General features: G+C 42.0%; 1 protein-coding gene across 3 annotated transcripts in view; it reads right to left on the bottom strand.

Annotated features, from left to right (window-relative positions):
* Mocos (molybdenum cofactor sulfurase) overlaps positions 1-18,007 on the bottom strand; it is a 55,323-nt gene that overhangs the window by 5,793 nt on the left and 31,523 nt on the right. For 2 of the 3 annotated variants that reach the window (XR_012447059.1, XM_020174857.2), the window contains exons 12-14: positions 15,903-16,027; positions 11,748-11,853; positions 2,429-2,533 (exon numbers count right to left, since the gene is read on the bottom strand). Coding sequence is in view for 2 of the 3 variants with exons in the window: in XM_020174857.2 (XP_020030446.2) it covers positions 2,503-2,533; positions 11,748-11,853; positions 15,903-16,027 (262 nt within the window). In the remaining variant the exon portion in view is untranslated. Of the gene's footprint in view, positions 1-2,428; positions 2,534-7,259; positions 7,399-11,747; positions 11,854-15,902; positions 16,028-18,007 lie in introns of those variants that run through there. The other variant, XM_074069992.1, reaches the window with a different exon arrangement.

Consider the following 18,007-nt stretch of genomic DNA (forward strand, 5'->3'; position numbering starts at 1 on the left):
GAATGAAGAAATTTCTTTCTTTGGTGCTTTATAGCTTTCATTGTAGAGATCTTTAATATAATGGTTGAGTTTATACCAGGTTTGTTTTTTTCTAGACTCTTGTGAATGGTATTGCTCTCTTGACTTTTTCAGTGAGTTCTTTACTGGTGTATAGAAAAATTTACTATTTTTTTGTAAGCTGACATTTTATTATAGGTGCTGTGTCCCTATCTTTTACCCTGGAGAACATCATGGTTTCAGGAAGAGAGATTTGGGTGAGGAAGGATGATAATCAGGAGAAAATCCTGACTTTGAGGACAGCCAAAAGATTTCTAAAGCCAATTTCAGCATATCCACCACATCAAAATGTTTCTGATAAACAACATACTGGATAAATGTGGGAACAGAAGCTGGAATCCAATTGGAAACTGATGTGGGTCAGAAGAGAGTAAGTAAGAGACTCAAGCAGAAAGTAGAAAAACCAATTAGGAGGCCAGGTGCAGTGGCTCATATCTGCAATCCCAGCTATTTGGGAGGCAGAGATCAGGAGAATCAGTTTGAGGCAGGCCAAGGCAAAAAGAAAAAAAGTTAGTGGGATACCATCTCACCTAATAAAGGCAGGTATGGTGGTGTGTGCATGTCATCCCAGCTATGTGGAAGCCATAGGTAGGAGGGTCACTTTCCAGACCCGACCAGGCAAAAACACAAAACCCTATTAAAAAGAAAACTAAAGCAAAAAGTGGCTCAAATGGTGGCACATTTGCCTAGCAAGCACGAGGCTCTGAGTTCAAACCCCAGTACTGTCAAAAAAAAAATTAGGAGACACAGAAGCCCTTCAGGAATTCCTGGGGATTTGAAGATGGATATTAGGGTTTCCACCACATGCAATGAGAGTCCTGGTCAACCAATTATATTTTAATCATCAATAGCCTCAGTACAACAATAAAAAAAATTAAGTAGGAAAATACTAAAAAAATATCATGCAACAGGAAGGATGACTGGGGAGAAAACACCTGACAATGGGGTTACCCTACTAATCTCTCATTCCACAATCTATCTCTATCACTTTCCAATCAATCCCAATCTCTCTCTCTCTCTCTCTCTCTCTCTCTCTCTCTCTCTCTCTCTCTCTCTCTCTTTCTCTCTCCACCCCCCCTCCCTCTTTGTCTCTCTCTGTCTCCCCTACCCTCTACCCCCTCTCTGCCCACACCAAGGCTAGGCAGAACCTGCTCTCTACTAGCTTCAGCCTCCCTCCTGCTCCAGCCCTGTGAACGCTGCTCTGCTGATTCTCTGTTGCCACTCCCAACCTAGGGTACCAGCATCCCCTTTAAAAATTAGATCAAGGGTCAGCAAACTATCACCTGAATATCAAATCCAGGCCCACCACCTACTTTTGGATTACCCATGAAGATTGTCTCTACATTTTTAAATAGTTGGGAAAAATCAAAAGATGAATGATATTTCAAGTTGTGAAAATTATAAGAAATTCAAATCTCAGCATCCATGAACAATCCAATAAAAGTTTACTATAACCTCCCCTTACCCACCCCCCAAAAAAAAGAACCATTGGGAGGACATGAAGTGTTCCTGTGGTAACATCTGCTGAGAAACAGTACTTGCATCTACTCATCCCCTCTCCAGGTCCCCACCTCCCTGTTACTGTGGCCTCCACTGACTGGGCAGACATGTTGGTTTAGTATGCAAATTCAGCACCTCTACAGACCCTACCCTTTTTATATCTGAGAGTAAACAAAATAGTTCAAAACAAAGCCCTGCTTTTCTTCCCCCACTCCCACCCCATTTGGCAGAGCTAGGGATTGAATCTGGAAACTCATACATTCTAGGCAAGAACTCTGCCTCTAAGTTGCATCCCCAGCCTAAAACACTGCTTTTGAAGAAACTCAGGAAACAGTGCAGAACATTTTACCATGAATTAACCTGCCAATTTCTTGTTGGCAATAGATTAGATGTTTGCATTATATCTGTCAATTTTTAAGAATTTTTTTAATGCAGCCTCACTGCTTACTTGGCTTCCTGGAATTCTTCCCAACGAAAAGTTCTAGCAGAAAACGTGAACCTAAAAATAAATGTTTCTAAAGAATCAACCTGTTAGAAGTTCAGCTTTTATAATCTGGAATCCACACAAGCAAGTTGGTGATTTTAACCCTCAAGAAGATAAACTGACGAGCTTAGTGTAATACACAGCTACTGAATTCACACTAAGCCATTTTACTCTTCATGGGCTCTCTGTGGTGAAGGATGATCAAGATTATAGAATTACTTATTTGTTCTTTATAATTCTTACATCTTCAAGTACCATATCAACTTTGAAACATACAACAAACTTCCCACTGCTAAAAATTACTCAGCACTACTGCAAATCCAGTTCTGGTATCAATAACACCCTAAGACCTTAAAATAGAGTGTCATAATTTGCAATCATGCTTACCTTTCTCTCACGACTCTCAGAAAGTTTTTGGAAAATGTCTTGGTTTCGTTGCCCAGTTTTCTGGTCAATACAAATCATTTGGCATCTGTGACAAGGCCCAAGAACCTGGAAGATGAGAAGGGACAAAACTGACCAGACACTTACACGTGTCATGGAGGAGCCACACAGGTATGTCCAATTGCCTAACTCAGAGAGTGGTCCCTCTCCCAGTGCCTGCTGGGAATCATCTGTGTATGTTTGTCAACTGAAAGATCAGCACTTCGGGGTGTGTAGAGAAAAAGTGGATGATAATCTTGACAGTTCTCAGGGAATGCAAGGGAATCTGAGGAAGGAAGAGACTGGGAGGAAAAATTGGAAGAAGAGAAACTGCCAGAGAGCCAGCACTGGACCATCAGAAAGATCCTTCAGGTGCCATGTCCACTGACCAGCAACTTCACCTGTATGAATTTAACCTAAAAAAGGAACCAGAAATAGAGTCAGGTGCAAGGCTCTGTCTCACATTATTAATGGCAGAGAAAACTTGTTAGCACCCTAGACATCATAAAGAGGAATGGCTAAGCAAACCATGCTATAACTATATGATATATTTCATGCAGGTATTAAAATTAACCTATAAAGGCCTTTAAATAAAATGGTAAAATATTTATTTTTATAATCTAAGAAAGCAGGAGACAAAATCATATGTGGATTCTATGTATACACACATACACATATATATGTATACATACACACATTTGCATACCAAATATACACAATACATAAAACACCATATGCAGCTGCTTGACACAGGTCATACAGTATGGAAGAATTTCTATACTCCATGGTCTACCATGAACTTTCATTGCTTTTATAGGAATAACGTCCCTCACAAATGTTAACATAGAAAATTACAGCTCAGCAGTAATGAGAAAAATTTTTAATTCATACATAAAAGATGCAAAAGTACTTAATGGTTTTGTTGTTGAATGTTGAATTTGGCAGTATTGGGGTTTGAACTCAGGGCCTCACACTTGCTAGGCAGATGCTCTACCACTTGAGCCACACCTCCAGTTCTTTTGCTCTGCTATTTTTGAGAGAGGGTCTTGATTTTTGCCCAAGCCATCCTAGACTGTGATCCTCCTATTTATCCTTCCAGAAGCAGCTATGATGACAGGCACAGGCACCATGCCCAGGTTTTCCTGTTGAGAAGGGATCTCACCACCTTTTTGCTTGGGCTGGCCCAGAACCTCAGTCCTCTCAATCTCAGCCTCCCATGTAGTTGGGATGATGGGCATGAGCCACCAGTACCCAACACGTTTTGTTGTGTTTTGAGAAGGATATTGCTATGTTGCCCAGGCTAGCCCAGAACTTCTGGGCTCAAACAACCCTTCTGCCTCAGCCTCCTCCTCAGCTGGAACTACAGGTATGTGCCTCCATACCCAGCTACTTGATTTTCTTATAACCATTTTCTTCTCTGCTCACACATAGGTGGATACAAATTGTGCACTGAAATTAGAAACACTTACCTAATCTGGATGTATGGTGGCCTGTTCCTATCACTCACATTCTGGTTGGTAGGCATTCAACCAACAACCTCTCTATGACACAAAAGTTAAGACTCCCAGGCCATGTAAACAGTGGGTATGCCATCACGGAACTCTGTCCAGCAAACTCCCGTGATGGTTAACAGACCCATGATTTCTCCAGGCCTCATTTCCTCATCTAGCAGCTTAGCTGGCTTTGATGAGGATCCCAGACACTATTTCTGAGATGCCAAGCCCAGGCAAGTCTAGCATTCCATTGTGCTCCAAAGTGGAAACCATCACTATTCTACAGGACAACCCGTGACATGGTATGGGAGCCAGTGCAGCATTTGGTGTCCAGAACCTTCTTAGCTCCTCTGGTCAGAAAATGGCAAACTCCTTGGACCCCGCACCTGCAGAAGGGATACCAAGGCCCAGCAGCACCCACCAGCCCCCGGCTCAGGTTCATAGCTGCCAGCCATTAGACAATACCTTAGGTAAAACTCCTGTCACTTTGTTGGAAAGGCACTCTTAAAACAGATTCTCCAAATGGCAGGAGGAGAGGAACTTTCTAGATATTCTTTTAAAACACCAGTACTAAGAAAACAATTTTTCAAAAAACATTGTCCTTTTTAAGCTTTTTCAGGTACTCCTCCTAACTGGTATCCTAAAAGCTTGTTTACTAGCATATATGCTCATTAAAAAACAAGTGGATGGGAAAATGAGACATACTGAAAATATTCTAAGAATGGGGAAGGGGGAGATAAAGGAGAATGATGGAGGGGTGAATTCAACTAAGATACATTGCAATCACTTTGGTAAATGTCACAATGTATCCCTAGTACAATAATAACCTGATAATTAAAAAAAAAGAAAATCTATACTAGAAACAAAGAAAAAGAAAAAGAAGTGGAACAATACAGAAGCATGAAGAATTAAACAAGAAAACACTAAGCAGTGGTCTTTCCTCCCCATCCTCACAAACAAGTGCTGCTAAAGGGCTGTGGATATGCACACAGCCATACATCTGCACCTGTGTGGATGCACACTGACATCCGAGAGGCCACTTGGGTCTCTTCCATCAAAATACAACACATAACACATCCTTCCACATCAGTGCATGGACAGCCGTCTCATCCTCCCATTCTGCAATTTTCACCGTGGATGACCCGGCATTCCACGAGCGGATGTACTTAACTCCTCTCCTTTGAAGCCAAGTAAATCATTGCTCATGCTTTGCGATTGTCAAGAATTTTGCAGTGAAAGTTTTAATTCATTCTCTTTCCTATTTGGAATTTTTTTAAGGATCAGTCCCCTCAAATGAGATTATACCAACAAACATAAAAGTATTTATGACTTGATATTATGCAGTAAAAATTGCTTTCCAAAAGAGATGTGCCAGTCTTGTTATGACTGCTGCACTCTCAATGCATCTTTTAGGTGTTTATTTTTTGACAGGCACAGTATTAACTATATTTTTTATGATTTAATGCCTGCCCAGGGCTACACTATATGGATGTAGCATAATTTATTTAATCAACTCCCTATTATGTATATTTAAAATGTTCCCTAGTTTTTCATAATTAGGTAATACAGTATTTCTATGGGATATATTTCTATAAGTGAAATTATTGGGCCAAAGGACATATAAATTTTAATATACACAGTATCTTAATTTTAATATATACAGTATCTTGCTGTATACTAAGAATAGGGACTCAGGGAAAGCAAAGCTTGCTAAGACATCATCACCTGTTATTGCCAGGTAAGTTTCTGAGAGCAATTCCAGTCTAGTTTAGTTCTCCCTCCTCTCTCTTTGCTTTCTTCTTTTTGTCCTCCCTCCCTGTCTTCATGCATCTAACAAAGTATAGTTGGTATCTACCTTTGTATCAGGCACGACATGCAAGAACAGGCATTTTTGAAGCAACAGAGACACAAAGATGGGGAATATGGATGAGAAAGTTGGGAGGGAGGGATGTGGGTAAATGGCAGGAAAGCCAGGACCAAAGACATATTTATAGGACAGAATCCGAGAGAGAAGAGAGATTGTCTTTCAAGGCAGAGCAGATGCCGAGGCAAGAAGTTTGGGGAGTTACATGGACAGGAAAAATCAGTGGGACATTTTGTTGTGCCATACAATTTATCGCCCCTCAATCCAAAATCACTTGATAAAGTTTTGGATTGTTGTTTACTGCTTTTCTTAATATTAGAGCACTTAATACAGTTTTGAATGATTATTTATTGTTTTTCTGAATGTTAGAGCAATGTTCCTTCAAGTAACATTAAAGTAATTTCATTCCCTCTGAAGAGTTGAGCACATTCTCTACAAATAAGCCATCCTCTGTCCCAGCTATTCCTTATCTTTCCTGTCCACTCATTCCTTTAACAATTACTTATAGGATATGACTCAACCAGGCTGTTCTAAGCCCTAGAGGAATAGCAGAGAGCAAAACAGACTTGGTTCTCACTCTTGTATGCTCTGGAGGGATAAGCAGGAACTGTGCCGAATATGATCATGTGGCAGGTTATTTTCTGAGGAGGTGACCTCTGAGCTAAGACCCTGGAGCAACATGCCAAGCAGAAGGGACAGCGAGGAAAAGGGTGCTAAGGCAAGAAGGTGGGCTTGTGAGGGGATGAAGAGAAGGTCAGTGTCAAAGGTAGAGAGCACAAAGGGTGATGAGCTCAGAGAGATGGGCAGAGTCAGACACCGTGGGGCTTTGTCAGCTATGTGAGGAGTACAGACCTGCCTAAGACTTTTCTTCTTTTCTCACACTGTTGAAACCCACAGAAAAGGTTTGGGGAACCCAAGTCCTGAAGACAAATGAAATCGGTGACCTTGCCTCTGACAATCTCCTCCCAGCTGCCATCAAAAGCAGAAGTCACAGCATGAGGAGGAGGTGGATGACGTAGGGCAGCCATAAGCACCAAGGCTTCTGGGTCTCTCTCCACAAGTTCCACACGCTCCGCACTGCCACAAAGTCCCGCAAGTTTTGGGAAGATGAGTTCTCATAGACACAAGTGTTCCAAGAAAACAGACTTAAGCCTTGATGTGAGGATGAGTAAGAGTGCACTGAACCCTCAGATGGTCTGCATGGGGCACATTCTCTTTCCTTACATGAAACTGACCACTGTCACCTTCTGGGATGTAAGAGATGGCTGAATCCAACAGCTTACGAGAATGCTGATGTCACATGCCTTCCTGCTAAGATTTTTGGGTAAGAGGTAAGGATAAGGGGGGAGGTTTCCCACCTGCCACCATCCAGGTCTGGGGTTGAGTTCAATCATTGCTGCAACCCTTGAGGAAGGGTAATAGAACTTCTGGAACTTACCTGGAAACGCAAGGAACCAATTGAAATCTCATCCCATTTCTCTTCTTCAAAAGCCCTTGTTCCATTGGTAATAATATTAGCACGGAAACGTGAGATGAGATCTTTCATTGTGAATAATTCCTTCTTTCCATTCTCATCACTGTTTTAGACATACCAAGAAGAGTGAGTGGGGGCAGATAACTGCACTATTATAATTCACCAAGCCTGCCATGTGATGACTGACTTTATCAACTCTACTCTGACCTGAGGTCTGGATGGTCAGAAAAAACTTATACCAGGAGTATAAGGCTGAGAGACACCCATCTGCTAAAGGCACATCAACAGCCTGTCTCTGGGGAAAAGCCCATAGGTGATGTAGGCAAAGGGTAAACAGATCTTAAGACAGGAAAGACCTTGGAAACCAGATGAACAGAGACCAAGTGAATGAACCTCTGAGAAAAGCTCAGTTCTATAAAGTTGGACTGGAAAAGGTATTTAAAGAGCTACCACAGTCTGAATTACCAAGGACCTACAAAGCACCCAAACCAATACTTTTTTGGATATTGAAACATCATAAAGAAAAAGAGAGGATAATAGTCTTAACTTCCACCTGTTTGCAATTTTAACCAGCATTTCATGTTTTTATCATTCGTGTTTATTGCCTAAGCTTCCACAAAATGGTCCTCTACACCTCCATGTATCCCCGACCCTACGCAAAAGACTGCTTTGAAAACAGGCCTTCCAACTCCTGCAACAAATTTTATGTGACGTTAAGTCCAAGAACAGTGAAACTATCTACAGTGAAAGAAGTCAGAATACAGATGACTTTCACTAGGGTTCACTAAGAAAGGGTAAAAGGGAAAGGTGGGGTATATTCTCACTTGACCTGGGTATTGTTTCATGAGTGCATACATCTACAAAAAATCATTGAGTTTTGTACTTTGGGTACCTCAATAGTATTTTTTTTTTGACAGTACTAGGGCTTGAACGTGGGCCCTCATGCTTGCTGGGCAGGCACCCTACCTCTTGATCCACTCCACCACCCCTTTTTGTGTTGGACGTTTTCAAGATAGGGTCTTGTGAACTATTTGCCCAGGCTTGACCTTGAACCACAATCCTCCTGATCTCTGCTTCTCAAATAGCTAGAATTACAGGCATGAGCCACCATCACCTGGCTTCAATAGATTCTTTTTTTTTTTTTTAACTTTGATATGGGATCTTCCTATGTAGCTCAGGCTGGCCTCTAACTCTTTATCCTTCTGCCTGTGCTTCTAGAGTGCTGTAATGCACTCTAGAAGCACAGACAGAACTTTAGAACTCTATTACAGAGGCCAGGATAACCAAGTACATCTGTGTCATGAACTAAGTGCCAGCTACCACAACCCGTGAGGACTGCAGCTTCCTCACCTAAAGTGAGAACATTAGCACTTTCCAGTCCTCAAATCCTTTGATTCTAGATTCACTCTCTGGTTACACACACTTCCTTGTGTTTAGTAAAAGGGGAAGTTTGGTGTCTGAAAGCTATGTGGGTTAGAAAGTAAATGAGAAAGTCCATTGAATTTTCAAATAGAGCACAGAAAAATACCAAGCAGGTGCACCCAGGGACTCCTCAAGGGGTACTGGTCTTGGGCTCTGTTCCTCTTACCTTTGACCACCTGCCCTACCCAGCAGCCTTGATTGAAACAGCTGGTGGGAAATGTCACCCACTCCTGGTGGGAACCAGGTTTGCAGCAAGCCTGTCCCTACTACCTATCTATACCAAGAACTCCAGAAAACCACAGACCCACATTCTCCTGGTCTGGTGAGTATGAGAAGGAGGGCCCCTTGTGCCAGGAAAACTCAGTCAACACCAGAGATCTGGCAACTGCATCACAATTCTGCTTCCAAAAAGGACGAACTGGTTTAAGGCCAGGGAACACATTATATTATTTACCAAAGATTATAAACCAGGTTTACTACAAACAGCCCACCTTTGTAGTGATTGAGGAGAGCCTCTTGGCCACTTTTACAAAGCACTATTTTTACATGTTTTCAGGCATGCACACACACGCATGTGAAATGTGAGAGTCCCAGCACACCAGGTTCCTAGTGCTGTGCACCCACTTCCCTGGCCTGTGGACTAGGAATGAGAAGCCTGTGCCCACATGGCTCTGGGAGAGTTTCTCTCATCACCCAGATAACTTGGAACTTCAGTTTGTTCTAAAGGGCAATGAGAGGTTGGCCCAATCAGATCCCTTTGAGAGCCAAAACGACTTCCTAACATTATCAGGCCCTTGAGAGAGCACTGGGGTAAGGAGTGGGGGGGGGGTGGTGGCAGTGAGCAGACAGGTATTAGCTCCACCCAGTGGTGCAGCTTACAAATAAAACACACCTGCAATTGCACTTGAAATGCTCTCAAGACTCCTTTTTCAGCCTTCAAAATGAATGTGTGAAGAAGGGCAGGGCTCCTAGGGGACAGGGGACCATGGGAGGGTGGGCAATGAAATTGAGTCAAGCTGGTGGCAATTTAATCAAAACAAAATTAAGAAACAGAATGATTAAAAAATGCAAGTGAAGCATTCTCCATTAAGAATCCTGACAGTGGTAAGAAGGATCAGTGGAAGATGCTATTGATGGTTTGGATTTAGGTGTCCTCAAAGGTCCATGTGGTAAAGGCTTGGTCCCTAGCATGGTACCATTGGGAGGTGAGGCCTAGTGGGAAGTTTTTCATCACTGGGGGACTTGCCCTTGAAGGAGATCATAGGATCCCATTCTTCCTCTTTTTTTTTTTGTTCCCTGCCATAAGGTGAGAGCTCTGCTCCACCACAAACTCCTGCCATGATACACAATTGTAAGAAAAATGATCTTTTCTATCAAAGTATCTGTTACCCTCTTAGATTAAAAATTCCTCAGGTCTCCATCTTAGGTGACTTGCATGTTTAAAGGGTCCTTGCTTCTTCTTCCAGATTTGTGTACAACTCCATTGCCCACCAAACTTCATGCCCTAACTCCCCCCACCCCCAAGCCTTTCAGCCAATGGGGAAAGACTGTGAACCTTTGACCTGGACAAATCCCAGGTGAGGGGCAGGTACAACTGTGTCAGGGATGAAGGAGGAGCCACTGTCAGCCATTTTGTGCTTGCGTGTTGCTTAGCTGGAGTGAGCACATTCTTGCACCCTTCTCGATCAAGAGAAATTGCCTTGTCAAGATTTTCTGTCTCTTGTGTGTCTGTTTTCAGCACCACAGGGTCTTTAATTCCAACACCATGACAAGCCCAAAGTAACAGGTTAACTAACCACAGACTCAAACCTCTAAAACTATGAGTCAAAATAAACCTTTTCTCTTTGTAAGCTGTTATCTCAGGTATTTGTTATAGTAATGGGAAACTGTTATGGCTTGAATATAAAATGTCCCCCACAAGGCCTCTTTGACCCCAGCTAGAGGTGCTACTTTGGAAGCTTCTGGAAATTTTAGGAGGTGAGACTTAGCTGGAAGAAGTAGGTCACTGTGATAGGTAGCAGTTGGACAGAAGTGGTGGCCACAAGAGGAAGACAGGAAGAAATCATTTTAATTCAGCTTCCCAACTGCACTAATCTCTATTTAGGATCAGGTAGCCAGAGCCCAGGGGCTATCACAGGTTGCTTTGAAGTTAGCCACTACCCTAAAGCTTAAATTTTCTATACCCAAAAGTAATCGACATCCTAAACATCAACTATGCATGGAGCAGGGAGGTTTTCACTAGTAAATTTAACAAAACAAAAACCCAAATGAAAGAGCTAGATACAGCAAAAGTTGGGAATTTCAAACAGAAATTCTCTATCATTTAGAGCAGGAACTAGTAGATTACTCAATGTCTCTCTTAAGAAGATAATGACCCAAACCCAGGAAATCACCCCAGGGGCCAAAATGACCCAAAGCTAAGAGTTTCTCAATAAGTATTCCAACCTTAAAACCTGACCCTGTTATTCTCACTGTAGAGACAACCCACTTTCAGTATGTTTTAAGTGTATTCCTTTCCTAATAAACTTTACTGTTATTTTTACTAAATCTTTGTGTCTTGCTTGAATTTTTCTTCTGCCTGATGCAAGAACCTAGGTAATTATCAATGCCTTTTTTCCAGTAACAGCAGGTCCTGGGGGGTATCTTGCCCTGGCCCCTTCCTGCCTCTCTCTGCTTCCTGGCTGCCATGATGTGAGCTGTTCTGCTCCATCACACCTTCCACACCATGAAGGACTGACCCCTCTGAAACTACAGCTAACTCCTCTGTTTAAGTTGTTTTTGTGAGTATTTGGTCACAATGACACAAAAGTAACTAATATACTAATACACATAATAAAAGAGGACCCTCAGAAACACTAATGGGAACTGGTCAAAAGGGACTGCTGACTTCTCCGGGCCTCAGTTTCTCATCTGTTACTGACAGGCCTGGACTTGCTGACTCTAGATTCTTTCCTTCCCAAGTAGGTATCAGGCCTGCTTTCAGGGGCAAATGGTTAGACTTGTCTTCTAGTCCCAGGGAAAGGAACTTACCTGCCATTTAATTGCTGCTGAAGTTTCAGAAGACTCGGTGTGTTTATCAGCAGATACTGGGCCTCATTCACCAGGGAAAGAGTGGCTGTTGTGCCAGAAGACTGTTCTGAAAATGATTAAACATTGGAAAGAAGAGTTGCTTTCCATGGATTTGCCGTTTTTTTTTTTTCTTTTTAAAGATAGATACTATTTCTACAAGAGGACAAAGGAGTATACTGACAAAAAATGTTCTAAGCATGGCTCAAAACACAGAAAAGGAAAAATGAATGAAAATGTTCTGTGTAAAACAATCTAGAAAAAATTGCAATAATAAAATACTAAAGAAAGTTGTTCCAGCAAAGAAGACTTGGAGCCAATTCTTAGAGAAGGAGAGATGATGGAAGGGGAGGAGCAGGTACACCCTTCCCCAAGACAGGGCAAGACAGAGGGGCTCAATGGGGGCAGCAGGCCCAGGAAGAGCTTCTGAATCAAATCAAGGGAATTTAAGTACTTTTAACTGAATTAAGGTACTGAAAGGAAATACATAGATACACAGAAATACATACATATATTTATATATGTATAATAAATCTCAAAGCTGTTCAGAACTGCTGGCAGCCTACTCCTGCTTTATTTAACGGGCCTGCCTTTACTATCTTTCTCCAAGCCACGGATAGAACGTGTTAGCTGGGTATGGAAACAGCCAAGATGCCCCACCACTGACGAGTGGATTAAGAAAATGTGGTATCTATACACAATGGAATTTTATGCAGCCATGAAGAACGAAATGTTATCATTTGCTGGTAAATGGATGGAATTGGAGAACATCATTCTGAGTGAGGTTAGCCTGGCCCAAAAGACCAAAAATCATATGTTCTCCCTCATATGTGGACATTAGATCAAGGTCAAACACAACAAGGGGACTGGACTTTGAGCACATGATAAAAGCGAGAGCACACAAGGGAGGGGTAAGGATAGGTAAGACACTAAAAAACTAGCTAGCATTTGTTGCCCTTAACGCAGAGAAACTAAAGCAGATACCTTAAAAGCAACTGAGGCCAATAGGAAAAGGGGACCAGGAACTAGAGAAAAGGTGAGATCAAAAAGAATTAACCTAGAAGGTAACACCCACGCACAGGAAATCAATGTGAGTCAATGCCCTGTATAGCTATCCTTATCTCAACCAGCAAAAACCCTTGTTCCTTCCTATTATTGCTTATACTCTCTCTACAACAAAATTAGAAATAAGGGCAAAAGAGTTTCTGCTGGGTATTGAGGGGGTGGGGAGGAGAGGGAGGGGGCAGAGTGGGTGGTAAGGGAGGGGGTGGGGGCAGGGGGGAGAAATGACCCAAGCCTTGTATGCATATATGAATAATAAAAGAAAAAAAAAAAAAGAAAGAAAGTGTTAGCTGGGCCAGGGCCTAATGAGCGTCTCCACCCTAGGACTGTGGATCCTCAAGACCCTCCACTTCCACCCATGCTTTTTGCTAAAATGTCTCTGCCTGGGAAGAGAGGTGCAACCCCAGCGCCTTCACCAACCGCCTTCTCCCTATCACAGAGGAAACGCCACAGGTCTCCAAAGGCATACTGCCCCTGAGGGCTGGCAATCTCCAGGGTGACAAACAAAAGCCCCATTGAAACCCTAGAGCTGGGCCTGAGAAAATAAAGTCCCCAAAGTCTGCACTGAATGATCCTCCTCTAGGTCAGATGGATTCCTGTTCTTTGCTAGTCACAAAACTGCAGAACCTAATTAAATTGTCAAGTGACAGATGATGAAAGGCGTTTTCATGTCAGATCTCTTGCTTAAGTCACGGACCTTAGAAGAAAGATTTGAGTGACAGTGAATTAACCAACCCCCTTCCTTCCCCAGCACTTTACCAATTAAACAAGATTTCTCAGAGGAGAGCAATGCTGAGCATAGACCAGAGCAGCAGAAGTGACAGTCATTCATGGATGTGGAAACCAATGGCGGGAGCCCGGCCAGCAAGCAAGATTCATTTTCAGTGATTAGTGCTCTTTATATTTAATAAGGATTTTTCAAAATGCATGATATACTTAAGTTGCTTTGATCACTGGGCACTGTTAAAATTATAAGAACCCAATACAGAAGAAATTTCCTAACAGATCCTTGTGGTACAAGCAAACTTCAAAACCTTTTATATATTTCAATTTACAGTTTAGTTTTATACAGGTATAATAAGGTGATCATTGAAAGCATGAAGATAAAATTCTATTGAGGAAGAGGAAAGGAAATACAAATTGAGGAAGGAAAGGAAAGAAATAAAATCTCTGACCATTGAAAAAGTTTATTCAGGCTGGAAGTGTGGCTCAAAGGGTGAAGCACCTGCCTAGCAAGCTCAAAGCTACTGCCAAAAATAATAATAATAATAGGCAGTTTGTTCATATATATTTTTTTCACGTGTGCACGCACAGGTGACTACCCATGAGGTTGAAAGTGCTGTGGCACTGAGGTCCCACTGGCTATGTTGAAAAGAGCCCTGTAGGAGCTTTAATTGAAAATGACAATATTTACAATGTGTTGGAAATCCCATCCTTGCAACTGTTTAAACTAATTTTTAAAATTTGATGACAATATACAAATATACCAGGGTGAAATGCAGCTTTTAAAAATTCTAAGGTGTATATACATAAAAGTCTTCAAAGACCAGCTGCCTTGACCCAGAGAGCTCCATGCTGTAAGTGGCATCCTTGAAGTACAGTCACAAGCTGACACTCCCTGATCGTGCACTCTCTCCTCTGCACCCCCATCTCCCATTGGGACACTCCAGCCACCTCTTCCCTGGACCCTTCACTTCCCAAGTGTACCGTTTTGACGCAGCTGCCACATAAGCAGCTTTAAACTCTCCAATGAGCCCTGCAGCTACCAGGTAAAGTCCAGACTCTTCAGCAGCACACACACCCTTCTCCCCAGCTTCTCTCCTGTCTCACTGCATCCTGACTATAGCTTATGATGGGAAAATGTCAAAACTCTTAAAAGTCTAAGTACATGAGCCAGGAACCAATGGCTCATACCTATAAAGCTATAAAGCTATTTGGAAGGCTGAGATTAAGAGGATCATGGTTCAAGGCCAGCTTGGGCAAATAGTTTGCAAGTCCCCACCTTCAAAAATAACCAGAATAAAAAATGGACTGGAGGTATAGCTCAAGCAGCAGAGCACCTGCTTTGCAAGTACAAAGCCCTGAGTTCAAACCCCAGCCTCACAAAAAAAAAAAAAAAGTCTCAGTACTTAGAAGTCCACCAGTTGAGGCATCAAGGGATGCCAGAATTTTTAAGCTTTCATCTCCAGTTAGTGACAAAGCTAAAAACTAGAACCCCAGGTTTCCTTCTTTTCAGATATAATCTAAGGACATAGCAAACTACTATCTTTTATATAACAAAACTGAACCGTCCTGAGTCCTGAGTGTGGTAGGACGTGCCTGTAATCCCAGCTACTCAGGAGGCAGAGGTAGTAGGCTCACAGTCAGAGGCCAGTGAGGGCAAAAGCATGAGACCCTATCTGAAAATCAAACTAAAGCAAGAAGGGAGAGGAGCATGGCTCAAGTGGTAGAGTACTTGCCTAGCCTGAGGTCCTAAATTCAAACCCCAGCACACACACACACACACACACACACACACACACACAGAGCCTGAATTGTGCTTTGTGTTAGACACAGGACTGAGGTTAAAGGCTTGCGCAGAGATAAGGAAGCTGGCCTTTTGTCCTCCATAGGGGACAGTGGAACCCACTCATTCCACCAACCTGAGTGCCACCACAGCACTTTATACAGAAGGTTGAGCACCCTGCTTTGTGCATTTGAGAAAGTCACCCTGGAAGTCCATTCAGTCCATGTCATGGGCTGGGTGTTTTTTTCTTTTTTTAAATTAGCATATATTCATTGTACAGGGGGATTCATCGTAACAATTCTGAATAGCCTTACATTATACATTGGTTAGATTGCCCCTGGGCCATCTCCTCCCCATGACCCCCTTCCTGTCCCACTTAAAGCAAGATGTTTCATTGTTCTACTTTGAATATGCATATGAAGCGCATCAATCATACTCCATCACCTTCATTTCCATTCACCCTTCCCTCTCACAAGCACCTCTCCCCACACTGTGTCAACTTTGTGCAGTCAGGGTTCCTATCCTCTAAGAACCCATCCCAAATGTGATACCTTTTCCATGTTTCTTCTTTGCATTTCGTTGGAAGTTTGAACTTTGTTTGATTAAATGACATGGACGGCCAAAAAACGCTGACAACCAGTTTGAAATTTTTTCTCCACAATCATAAGTATTTACCCTGGCCCAAAAAAAAAAAGAAAAACAAAGGTGAAAGTTTAATATAGTATTTTTTGAAATAGTAATTTAAACTGCAAAAAGTCAGATTAAAATAAAATACTGCACAAGAGGGCACCCTGAAGCAGCAGGTGGCTGAGGATGTGCAGAGAGATTTCCAATGCTTGTGAAGACCTGAGATATGAGGCCTGTAGATGCTTCCAGACCAGATCAAAAGCTTTGCAAAATCCTCCTGGAAGATCTTTTTATATTACTTATTGACATTACAAAGCACAAAGCTTAGAATGTGAAACTTTCCAGAGTGGTATTTTGCTTTAAAAAGGACTTGAATCCAGAAATGTGACCTTGGTGTTGTACAATGGACCTAACTAAAATGCCTTCCCTCACAGCAAGATCACGTGGCTGACATAGCTGGTTTATAAAATGAACGCTGCACCTTTAACACACTGATAGAAGATCATATTCGATCAGGTGTTTTTAAACTCTGGAATCCTTTAGAATCTTTTAAAATGCATTTCACTATTTTTAATACCAAGTTTTATCTTGGAATTACATGTATAATATCTTTTAAAAAATCTAATATCTTATCTTGGGATTTCAAGATAGATATTGTTAAAAAAAATTTCCTGGCAAAAAAGGGTGGGAGGCATGGCTCAAGTGATAGAGCACTAAGCTAGAAACCCTAAGTTTAAACTCTAGTACCAGAAAGAAAGGGAAGGAAAGGAAAGGGGAGAGAAGGGGAGGGGAGGACACTTGAGAGACTGCACCCAAGTCCTCTAGTTAGCTGAAAAGCTTCATTAACCAGAGCACTACATTCCTCCCAAATGGAGCCAAGTGAAATGATCGACCTGAGATTGGCCTGATAAACAATTTCACATATCCCTAGATATTTTTCCTCTATCAGAAAGTTTGCTATAACATGCAAAAAAGATTTACTTAAAATTCATTGCCCTAATTGCAAATGATGAATGTTTAAATAGGCAAAAAAAAAAAAAATACTAGTTAAATTGGTACAAGTACTGGCAAGATGTAGCGTGTGCTCAGCCCTTTGGCCTCCAGGGTGGAAACTAGTGCCCATAGTGCTCAACTGTATTGAGCACAGCCATCCCACCAGCTCCTGTCTACACTCTCCTGGGGGCATATTCCTTTACAGTCCCAGAGGGATCCTCTGCCTGGCACCCTCCACCACCAATGACTTGGGTCCCATCTGGATGCAGCTTTACTGTGTAACGTATCATGCATGGTTGTGTATGCCCCCAGCAGTGCAGAGGAAATGTAACTGACTTGATACCCACACAGTCCCACCATCTACTGAACACAGACCTATCCCCTATCACCTTCATTGCATTAGCAAATGTGTAACTGATATTTTAGAAAGTTGTTATTATATATAAATCTTTAGTGAACTATCTAGAGTCAGATGTTTTAGTGTTAGTGGGAAACTGATTGGTATCAGAATGGGACAGATTTCCCATGATTGGAAAATTTGCTCTTCGACATTTTTAGGTACAGATCAGATTTAGGACAATTGGGATATAGACATTTCATGTATTAAACAAATGTATAAACTATCAAGAAGTAAAATAGAAATGCTATGACATTCAACCCCATGCATTTCCTAGACTTAGCAGATGCCTTACAGTAACAACTTCACAACTTCATGGTATTTAACTCATAGACTATCATATGACTTTTCACTTTAGATACCTGGGGACAGTGTGACAACCCACCTTAACCAACCCAAGTAGTTCAGGTGATTCTATTTCCAGACTGAACTTCTGATGCCTACCTGATTTTCTCCCTCACCCTGATCCAGGCCTCCAACTCACCTCTTGCTGACACAAGTACTTAGCTGGTTTTCTCACTTGCTTTCCTAACTCCTTCCAACCACTTTATACTTATCAACCAATCTTTGAAAAATGTGTGGTGAGATCTCTTCCCTCGCCATCAGGCTCTACTGGACTGCAACAAACACTTCCCTGCT

This window comes from Castor canadensis, chromosome 4 (genome assembly GCF_047511655.1).
Source record: "Castor canadensis chromosome 4, mCasCan1.hap1v2, whole genome shotgun sequence".
Taxonomy (NCBI): Eukaryota; Metazoa; Chordata; class Mammalia; order Rodentia; family Castoridae; genus Castor; species Castor canadensis.